We start from the raw sequence: 11714 nt of genomic DNA, 5'->3' as shown, positions 1-11714 counted from the left end.
TTTACAACAAAAAAAATCTGCCTTCACTTAACAGTAGGGGTGATTTGGCCAGCTACGAGAGAAATGTGCCATGTCTGCGAGGAGTTCATATTGTTCCTTTGGTCACATCATGCGTGTCCATAATTTACAAGATTTTATTAAGCAGTGACTGATCTTAACACAGAGCATGCATAACCACGTTGACTCAACTTCTTAGTCCAGAATGAAGATGAGTTTGAACTAAAGTTATTGGTTACACTTTGTGTTTGACGTGTCATTTTACCTGTCATGAAACAGGAGCACAGATTGACCAACAAAGTAGTCTGAGGTTACATCCCTGTCTCATGTCACTGCTTTAATTTGATCAATGTCTTCAAGAATACAGAATCATTCTAACAGCTGACTCTATGAAGGAAGCTGCCGAGTACTGAGAACAGCAGAGTTTGAAACACAACACCAAAGTGGAAGAGTTTATTCTGTCTCACTGCTTTGGATTGAATAAAAAACAAAGTTACAAGGAAACACAATAAACACCCTTTATTGTTTTTATATACAAATATATCAAACTTCATCATGTTATGGAATTATGTGTTGTGGGTCCTAATAATAACACGGTTTCAAATAAACAGAGCTTCATATTTTTTACATATTGTTGACATGTTAATAACTTCATGCAAATATCCAAGAACGAAAGACGTAAAAAAAAAAGTTTGCTACATTAGTACGAGCATGAGGCTCATGAAAAAAAAATCGTAATCCATCCATCTTGTTGCCTTGTCTTGATTTATCTCCGCTACCTCTTCAAACCTTTCTGTGCCTGTTTCAGCAGCGAATCAAAGTCCAGGTCCTCAAACCTGTTCTTTGCAGGAGATGGCTCTACGTCTTTGTTTGCATCTGAAGAAAAGAAAACATATTGTTTTGAAACTTCAACTCTGCTGGCTCGTTATTTATTCATTTTGCTTAAATTTTTATTTTCCATGACCCATATGACGGCGAACCTTCGCAGTCTCCTTGCTACTTGGATTTGTTCTGTTATGATTCCTGACTTTTAAGTGAGCAGCGCTCGCATTCAAAACAAAACCAATGTAATCAAGTGTTTTCAGCGCTCATCATCCAGAGCCCTAAAACACCCTGAACAATCGCTGCTTTTTGTAGTTGCTCTTAAAGCACTCAGTTAAAAATCATGTATTTTTTTGGAACTCTGCTGCAATGTCAATGTCACTTAACTAACCAATCAAAGTAAAGAAGGGGCGGGACTTAAGATATCCACTTTGTCAAACAATAATGGTGACGGAGACACTAATCTGACTCGTCTTTACGACGGTCAGTGTCCAGGTCGAGAGCTGCTGCTCTTGCCTGGACACATTAACACATCTTTGTTTTCATGTTGGCTTGCTGATATTTCTGTAATTAAAAGCTTTTATTTGGCACACAGTTTAAATCAGACGGTGAGAAGTAGCAAGTACCAGTGAGACTGATAAAAGTTTGCAAGTGCAAACTAAATGGACACAGGCCATGGCACTGCTTCAAAAAGGTTTTTTTTTTCTAATAGTTTGGCCAAAACAGAAAAAGTGTCCCAGTAATCCAAGTCTCACCTAGGTCAGCGTAGTCGGAGTTACAGAATTGTCTTCTTCCACCAAAGCAGATTTCAAATGGAAGCTCGTCAGCCTTCCGAAGTTTCCCGCCATTATCGATGGCTGCAAATGCATCATCCGTGTTGTAGAAAGTGACAAAGCCGTAGTGGTCACTATGGAAACAAAAGATGCAAGGTTAAACATGGATATTTAATGGAACAGTAACACTTAAAAAGCGAAAAAAAGAGGCCAAAGTATTGATACTCACCCTTTGTCTCTAAAGTGAAGTGACACACATTCCACTTCTCCAAACTGAGAGAAGCGCTCCCTCAGTTCATCGTGGGTCATAGACTTGTAGATGCGGCCGACATAAACTACTCTGCGCTCATCCTGTATGAACAGATAAGTTTATAATTATTCAACATCCATTACTTAGAAAAACCTCAAAACGCATGAGCTGACATGAGCTAACTGTTTACATACAATGGCTTTCAGTTTCTGGATCCTGATCTCGTGCTCTCTCCTGATCCGCCTCGACTCTCTGCTGCTGCAGAATGAACAAGTTGGGATTAGTGGAACATGAGAGACTCAGATTACAGACACGGAGTGTGACATTTAGATATAAAGGGACGTCTACTTTGTCTTTCTCTCTAATTAAAAGTTTATACTGAAAACATTATCATACGTAAACTGACCTGTAAACGTCTCTCCTGTGGCAAACCCTTTGTGATGGTGATTTGGATCTGGGCGGGGACCTAGACCGCGACCAAGACTCTGACCAGGATCTGGATCTGGATCTACTGCATCTTGATCTAGAGTAAGACCACCTGCTGCGTCTGGGCGGAGAGCGGGAAATTGAGCGAGAGCAAGATGACGAACATGAGCTGCTCTCTGAGCGCTTGTGACGCCGCCTGCAAGACAAAAACCAGGGATTAGACGTGCACCACTAAGAGGACCATGACAATCTGGTGTCGAACAGAGGCATGAAGAGGTGATTACTTCTGTCTTTTTGGAGAGCGAGACGCAGAGCTGGAGGAGGAGGATGACGACGATGAGGAACAAGAGCTGGAGCTGGAAAGAGGAGATCTTCTTCGGTACCTCCTCTTCTGCCTCCCTCTGAGGGGGGGGCTGGGTGGAGGTGTAGGGAGGGTGCAGGGCGGTGTCCGATCTTCAGCTCCAGAAATACAGTCTTTGACTGTAGCAGATCTGTCAGGTAGCGACGTTAGTTTGTCTGTGGGTGGGATACTTTCTGATCTGGCTCCGGGTTCCTCAGGTGGATGCTGTGTCACAGACTTAGCAGAGGTATTAGCATCCGTGATGGTGGAGGTCAGACTATTGCATTCAGCAACATGTGTAGTCACCTGAGATTCATCATCCTCGATAACAGAGAGTCTTCTACCCTGAGAAGGTGAGCGGTCTAACCCGCAGTAATCATGATCAGAGGATATGTATGAGTACATGTGAGCAGCAGGGAACTCTGGGAGGTTGGCTTGTGTCTTCTTAGACGGCAGAGGTCGGGGGTCGATTATCTGAATGGCCTTGGGTGGAGGATTCTTGCGTCTTGCGGGCAGTGCTTGCTCAGTGCTGAGGATGATTTCAGTGCCGAGGGCTTCAGGGATGGCCACGCTCTCAGATGTTTGGAGATTGGGTAGATTCCAGAGGGCTGAGTCTGAAGAGCTCAAACCTTGATGCGTTCCCACAGGGGGCGCCAGTGCAGTCTCGTTCAAGTTTCCATGTGTCTGCAGGTTCGGAGGTGAGGTAGCAATATCGAGTCTGGACTCCACTCTCTCCTCTTTCGCTAAAGGGGGAAGATTTTAAAAAGACGTTAAAGAAGACGAGATCTGAGCATCCAACGACAGAGTCAGCGATCGTCTGATCACTCACCTTGTGTTTCCTCAAACTGTTCCAGCAGGCTCGTAACATCAGCTGCTTCAATACCTGAAGACGAGTCAATAAGAGACAAGATGAGAATATGTTTGCTTTTAATGTGTCAGGAACTAATGAATCACTATCACAGAGAACTGAATATCAGCACTGCTATGATTGAGTTGTAGGCCTGTGGCCGCAGCAGAGTGCTGAAAACCATAACAGGATTGTGATGTTTCCTCTGAGACATTACATTCATACAAAAGTTTAACGACCATCATATAGTCAGAAATTAAAAAAAAACCAGATCATACTTTGCTCCAATGAATCAACTAGCTTCACATCTGAACTGAACCTGAACTGTTGCCGCCAAGAAATGTAATCTCCTGTGCTCTGCTTTGCTTGTATCCATGGTTACCAGCTATACTGTATATATTTTCAGTTGGAGCTAGATCAATGTGGACAAACTGCTGTCATGTTCACTAACTCTCTCCAGAACACCACATGTTGGTCGTCCCACTGCTGATGTACTCAATATGAACACTTGTTAAATGCATTGTCCAATCAGAATACTCGACTGGAACTAACTGGTGAATAATACTGATAACACAAACGTGAGTGCCGACATTCTGATTGGACAGCAGGCAGTCTGTGAGGGTCCATCATTGGGACCGTCAGGGCCAGGTGATCTTGAACACTTGAACACATGCAGCTTAAGCACCTTCGTAGTGTCAGATTTAACAACAGTTCACCTGCGTCAGCTGAAGCACTCTGCACTCTACAGTCGAACTGAAGAGGAGGCGATGGCTCCTTGAGTGGAGATTCCCTGGAAGGAACCTCTGCCAATGTCTCCGTCGACGGTACATCTGTGGGAGCCAGGATCAGACCTGCTGACAGGGTAGTCTTTGGTTTTATGCATTTCTGAGGTTGGGGTGTCTTCTCCCCTGAAGAAGGTTGGATTTGCGTTGTGGCTTGGCACAAAGCTGGAGGTCGACAGGAGACAGCTGAAGCCAGCTCAGTGCACTTGTTGAGGATTTCTATGTCAGGCTTTGGTTTCATGGAGGAGGGCTGCCTTTGTGGAGAAGTACCTGAGGATTCATTTTGAATTTCCTGAATGGACCTGGGGCTCGGCGGGTTTGAGTCTCTGTTGAGGAGCTCCGCTTTGGACCCAGATGAGGAGTCTTCGGTTGATGGTGATGTAGTTTGTGTGAATGGCAGCGGAAGGAGGACAGGGTTTGGGGGATCAATACAGACAGTGGTACGTTTCTTAACTGGACTTCTTTTACTATCATGTACATTTACATTTATGTTAGCAGAGACACTCTGCAGCAGACTTGCAGGTGAGGTGCTTTCGCTCCTTGAGCGCTTTAATCCACTGCCACATTGATGGGTCCAGGAGGGTTTGGTCTCTGAGGGATGAGGCCGGGCCGGAGCGGAGGTGTGGTGTGTTTTGTAAACAGGATGTTGAGCTCCATGGACATGATCAGCATCATTACTTTGAACATCTGGGTGGAGTTGTACTGCCTTTGGTCCACAGTTGATTTGAACTGGTCCGTGTAAACAGAAGATGGGGGTCAGCTCTTTTGGGGGCTCGGGAACAGAGGGCCACTTGGTGGTGTTGTTCCCCTGTGTCTCCACCAGGGGCTGCCTCTTTTGGCGCAGCTGTCTGTACTGTTGCAGGCTGAGGGATTTGGCCTTTGGCTCGCCTTTAGGTGGACAAACATCAGCCTTGTTCACGTCTGATGTCAGATTCTGCTGTTTAAGTGACAGACCAGCTGGATTTTCAAGAGCTTTAGATACAATCTGATCCTTTAAAATCTTTTCATTCAATACCATTTCCTCTGATTCATCAAATGAAGCCACTTGAACAGGGCCAAAGCTCACCCTCTTCTTCTCTCTGGCTGCCGGTGTTTTGGATGAGTTCCCATTCGACAACAGACTCTTCATCACTTTCCCATCACCTTCCTCGTCTTTCTTCTCGGCCCCCTTCACAGTGACCTCATCATCAGACACGACATTAATCTCTTCATCGCTCTCTTCAGAGGGTCTCTCATACTTCCACACCTCCCCCTGGGAGAATAATGTGTGATCTCGCCTCCCTCTGTCGCCCTCCTCCTCCTCCTCCTCCACATGCAGCCTCAGACAGTACGAGTGCATGATCCTCACCAGGTTGACCAGAGACGAGGAGGTGAAGACCTCAACTTCAGCTTCTGCTTTCTTGTTCTTAGACAATCCACTTTGGTGTTTGAACATCTTTGGAGGGCTCTTTCTCCCTCGCTTGCTCTCATCTTCTTTATCTACTTCAATCTTAATTGCACATTTTACATCTGTGGATTTGGATCTTGATCTAAGTCTCTCAACGAGTGACAGTTCCTAAAGAGAGAAGAAAAGGACAACATTTGTGAAATCTTTGGCAACCAAATCTTAACGGCAGAATAGGTCTTTTAATACATTTACTAAACTGAAGTGTACAAACTACACTTCAGTTTATAGACATGAATAGCTGTTTTCACACATGAAAATCTGAAATATGTCGCACACTGTCCCTGAAATCTTCCTGAGTTGCTTGTTCAAACATGAACCTGAAGGACCCGAGTGTGCACCCACCACTGAGTTGTCCCTTCGCTCCGCGTGTGAGAGGAGCTTTGTGTCTGGCAGGGTGTCAAAGGGAGACAGGGTCCCGTCATCATCCTCCACACTGTCGAGCATCTCTGTCAGGGCTGACAGCAGGGTCTCACTCTCCTCCTCAACGGCATTCTTATCCTGTGACATAAAAACACCATCAAATTCATATGGTCAGACTGACAACACTGGGAAAATAAAAGGACCAACGGCAACACAATAGTTTGGAGTGATAATCTTGTTTTATTCTGACCTCTGAGGTGACAGGCGAGTCTTCAAAAATGGCCAGGATTGAGTGATCCATACAGGACTGCTCGTCCATCTCAATGACGTCCACATCATGTTGTCTTAAAACCCCCTGCAAAAACAAAACAAGTCATAACAAATGAGGAAAATAAATAAATTAAAAGGGGGCATTCATCCAAAACGTTCAAAATATACATCTGACAAACAATTTTCTCACGTCTATAAAAGTTCCCAAAGGAGATCCCAAACTTTTCAGCTCGGGATCCACCAAAAATCTGTAATACAGACTGGGGACCCCCCTTAGTCACCTCTATGTATAAACTGGATATAGAAAATGTAATAAACAGACACACAGGTGATGTCTGTGAGTTTTTATTTTTAGGGAGAAACAGACACTTGCATTCTTATGTGCAGACTTACATGTCACAAAACTTTAGATGAATTTTAAAATCAACTACTTTTCTATGTATTTTCACAATAATTGGTAAACTGTGCTATTTTAAATCACTTAAATGTTTAATATCATGGAAGGCAACTCGTCGTGACCCCCCCTCAGTGTCTCAAGATCCCCAATTTAGGATCTACTGGCCTCGTGTTTAGTGCAGAATGATGCTTAGGTACTGCAGAGTGGGTGACCAGGGTTTGAATCCAACCTGTGGCTCATTTACATCACTTCCCCTCTCAGATTTCAGACTCTATTCATATCCTATCTCTGAATTAAAGAAATACAAAAAGCCCCACAATTAATGTTAAAATAAAAAAGGAACAGATATTATCTGTCAAACCACGGTTCAGAAATCTTACACATTTACCTCTTATACTTAATTATAAATCCATACTATTATGTAAAGCCCAAAAACCTTTAATTATTGTATCTAAAGAAGGACTGTTGTTTCCAAAAACTTGAGTGCGTGACCTTTTAAGTATAACACTCCTAAACTTAGAAGAAATATATATGTGAATTTGCATTTCAGTAACATTAGTCTTATGAAGCTTGTGAAGTTTTATGAGGACTAAGCGCAGAATCATTGAGGGGATGTGTCGCCATAATGGGAACACGCTGCGCCAGCAGGGGTCTGTCCCAGTTTGCTTCTGTGGGAGACGCGACAGCATTACATCTGCATGCCTGCGAGTAACAGAGAGACTCAACCTGAAACACGTCAAGTATAATGAGTAATAAGTGTTGAGGAGAAAATAACGAGCCCAGTCAGTGTAGAGAGACAGGGCTCTGGGGTGCAGCCTCATGAACATCCTGTACTTTACAGGAAATGACCCGGCCTCGCGCACGTTCACGGACTCATTGATAATGGTAGAGATTAACCACGAGTCAGTTCACCAGACTGGACATTAACACACGGGTATTGGCTCTAGATAAACCACGCTAACAGCGGCTCGGTGGACTCCCTGGTCACTACCTCAGTAGTACTACTACACACCGTTAAAGCCACGTGTCGCCATGCTCGCATGTGGCCTCGTGCGCCGGCGAATGAGCCCCGATTAAAACATCGAAACCTGCTCGCGTGCGGCCACCTTGATGTCAAATGAGCTGAAATGACAAACCCAGTACCTCATTGCGAGTGTTGCTGGTCGGAAAGTCCCGTTTAGAGGCATTTAAATCCCCGTCTTTCCCTTTCCACCGCGCCGCCATCTTGCTGCACCACATGGTCTACTACTGGCAGGCCGGGACGAGACACGTGGGCAGCAGCTTCGAGCACGCGGAGAACACCGACCTGGGATCAGATAGTCGGCGCCAGATTCACCCGAGAGAGTGAGGACATGAGTAGAAAACATATCCAAGGTCAGCTATATGGATTTCGGCTCAACCTATTGATTTCATATACATTTTACTTTAAAAAAAAAAGAGTTTTATGTACTTAAGTAAGAAATGTAGTCAAATATTATTTGAATTTAGTAAGAATACAACTGAAAATACGTGGTTTCTTTTTACATGCAGGAGCAGACATTTGTCTTTGACTTGCTTGTGCAAATATTCATTGAACCAAGGTAGTACATTAAAACGTGGAGAAAATACAACATATTCTATATGAAATTTGAATTAACAAAAAAAACCTGTTTATTACCGGTATACTTTCTAGAAAAAGAGTGTATTGAGGATTTTTTTTTAAAATATCTGACATCTATCATGCGTGCTGGTGTTTTCAAATCCTTGGTGTTTTTTTTGATAGCTGCATCTTTTCCATTATATTAAAGTTGCACGATTGGCAATTTTGTTTTAAACAATACAGTGTGTGTAATTCTATGAAAGTTTTTTTTGCTACTTGACAGCGACGTCTAGCGTCCTAATGACCAAACAACAAGTTATCTAAATGAGCCATATAGTCTCACTTCACTGTCATTCCTCCTCCATATGTTTCTAACTTTAAGTCTTATAACTGAGGGATTATTTTTAGATAGTGTTTTTATTGATTAAAATCACTTCACATCAGCAGATGCTGCATCGGCTGCAAAACAATATAAATTTAATGATTTCTTTGGACCTGTTTTCCCCCTTTATGGCAGCAAGCTTCGTAGAGAGAGCACTTAAAGTCTAACTGGGAATTACCTTCAAACTGGGGAAAGCTCTCTGTAAAGCGGCTAAATTGACCCAAGCGCTCCATTATGTTCACTGTAATGATTTGCCGAAAATACCAGAACAATTTCAGTGCACTCAGCATTAGTATCGTGGTATGTAGGACGTGATAATGGGCGACATTTACACAAGCAGTTTGAAAGTGTTGTTGTTGTATCCAAAGGAAACCGTTTATCTGCATGCTGTAGACCTCTTCATCACCAGAACAAACTGAGTTAATTAAATGTGTGATGAAATATTGTAGGCCTTTTGGTGTCTTTACTTTCCTGATTAATAATACATGTAATATGCTTTACATAAGGAGAGTGCACATATGCATGAAGGCAAATATACAAACATATGCAAAAATAATATACATACATCACACTTATCAGATCACATTCAAACACACACTGTGCGGTGCACGCAGACCAAATTTATGAAAATAAGGAGGACATATAGAAACAGGTGTATCGTTTAAGACCTGATGTTCTGTGGAAGGCTGTCCAAGAGTTCAGGAGCTGCCACTTCAAAAACATGATCACCTCTTGATTCGAAAGTTGGATTAAAAAAAGCCCTGGTCAGATGATCAGTGAGACCCTTATGTTTGCCAAAGCTTGGCCCTTGTTACTAATAAGTACAATTTTACCTTGGCTGGAAGCGAAGAGAGGTGACGATCAGAGGGTCATGAGACTGAGGACTAATGTTTGTTATTACCTGTTTTTGACCATTTGATGACGTGCTGTGGAGGTTGAACAGGTTTCATGTCGACGTGCTGTGGAGGATAGATGTGTGCTCACACCCTCCCTCCGTCTTGACACGGCTCACTGTTATGGCCTTACGACTTTGTTACAAGCCTGTCTCCATTTAAATGGCGCCCTCAGAGGTGCTGATTTAAGTGTTTGCATTCATTTGAAAGAGCTCAGGCTCAGAAAACATCTGTACTGTTCTCTCCATCATTATGATTGAATACATTTGAATTAATTTATTGCATATATTAACTTGACTTATCGTATTACTGAAGCGCTGCCTGACTTGCAGCCATGTGAATCAGAACAAATATTGATTCATGAGAAACCCTTTGTTTTTTTGCTTCTGCTTCATCCATGCTGCCTGATTTATGATAAATCATGATTTCAAACATTTGTTGATACGCACAGCTGTTTGAAATAGAGTCATGCCCTTTGGTTTGCATTTCTCTACCTAGCTGATGTAGACCCACAGCAGCAACAACCTCTGCTGTCAGATCACATAATGGTTTGTAGATAGTTGATTACATTAACATATTCAGAACATAAATATAGAGTATATTCAGTAGTTTTTTTATTGAATATTCACTACAGTGGCCACACTGTAGCAACGATCCCACACTCCGTTTTTTTCAGAGATGCTGAGCTCATTCTCCTGCACATCATACTCGTCTTTTCTGCTGGTGTGTGTGTGTGTGTGTGTGTGTTGTTTTTTTAATGATAGAAGGGGACAAAGCGTCACCACCTGACATGTTCGTCAACTGCCAACACATCAATTTGACACCAGATTGGTCTGATCAGTAGCGGTAAAATCTCTTACCGGTTGTAGGAAATGAAAAGGTGTTTGGAAACAGTTTGTCTGTCTCCGTTCAAATGTAACAACCAGCAGCATCATTAACCTTAAAGTTACTAATGAACACTTTGTCTTGTTTGACCAGTTTGACCTTTACAGGTAAACTCATTAATTCACACAGAGACAGATGTGGTGTTTGTTTATTTTTATTGTCTCCCTGAAGAGAAATTTGCGTTGGACACAAGAGAACGTCACATAAAGCGCAACACAAACGTCTGTATATGTGTAACATAAACTTCCTAACAGCACAGAACACACACATCACTTCATTTGCACTTTCTGCACACACTCTTTTTGTTGCACATATACCCATATAACCATTACTTTTATTTCACTGATTTTTATTGCATTTCAATTACTCTAATGCACTTCCCTCTACCATGTATTTTATTTCACAGTCCCTTTATGAATCTCTGTCACACACACACACACACACACACACACACACACACACACACACACACACACACACACACACACACACACTCACACTATCTTGTACTATTTATAATGTAATGGAGGGAGGTCTGGAAGATAGTTTATACCTATTTAACTTGCAGTTTTAACCTGTACCTTTTTCCTGAAGGCAGCGGCGTTGCCTCCTCACCGTCTCCTCAAAGACTTCCTGTAGAGAGGATGGGGGTGGCACGCTGATTATTTATCCCACCTGTCCAATCAGATTCTGCACTTGTGCTTTTTGTTTTACAGGCAGGTTACTGAACCAAGTTGTAATTCCATATCTTATAAGTGATGCCCTATAGAACAACAACATAATATCCTTATTAACACCAAGCAGCCTGAGTCTACATAACAAGTACAGATTATCTCCTTCAGACTGTGTCTGCTGACTTTTCATTCGTCATGCTGCAGCTGAGATGAACCACAGGCTGGCTCAAGTTTCAGGACAACTGGAAGGTTTGGTTACATTAAAAATCACGTCATCGAACTCTGACGAAAGGGAATGAGTGTGTATTTCCTAAATGTCTGACTTCTACATTAGTGTTTATATATATATATATATATATATATATATATATATATATATATATATATATATATATATATATATATATATATATATATATATATATATATATATATATATATATATATAGAAAACGGTTAAACTGATCATCGAGCTGTGCAGCACTGTGTGGGTTATGGTCCGAAGCACTTTCCTCTTTTGAAACGGTTGACGTGAACATTTTCTGTTAGTTCACTTTCTCCACTAGATGGTGCTATTGTGCGTCTCACAT

The 11714-nt window shown here is 42.3% G+C and overlaps 1 protein-coding gene across 2 annotated transcripts; it reads right to left on the bottom strand.

The window, feature by feature from the left end:
- Window positions 1-501: 501 nt before the first annotated feature.
- Window positions 502-8047, bottom strand: LOC306820619 (uncharacterized protein). 2 transcript variants are annotated; one of them, XM_079338504.1, is made up of 11 exons: window positions 7855-8047; window positions 6295-6399; window positions 6027-6182; window positions 4172-5792; window positions 3438-3491; window positions 2553-3351; window positions 2249-2464; window positions 2037-2100; window positions 1822-1943; window positions 1575-1726; window positions 502-873 (listed from the first exon to the last, which is right to left on the bottom strand). In XM_079338504.1, the coding sequence occupies exons 1-11, from the start codon at window positions 7948-7950 to the stop codon at window positions 773-775; spliced, it is 3486 nt and encodes a 1161-aa protein (XP_079194630.1). In that variant the 5' UTR covers window positions 7951-8047; the 3' UTR covers window positions 502-772. The 2 variants fall into 2 exon arrangements, with proteins under 2 accessions (XP_079194630.1, XP_079194631.1); XM_079338505.1 differs by having other exon boundaries at window positions 2037-2097.
- Between the last annotated feature and the right edge of the window lie 3667 nt (window positions 8048-11714).

The sequence above is a fragment of the Symphodus melops genome (assembly GCF_947650265.1).
Source record: "Symphodus melops genome assembly, chromosome: 2".
Classification (NCBI taxonomy): Eukaryota; Metazoa; Chordata; class Actinopteri; order Labriformes; family Labridae; genus Symphodus; species Symphodus melops.
Note: the sequence above shows the minus strand (reverse complement) of the source record. Positions and strands in the feature narration are given on the sequence as shown.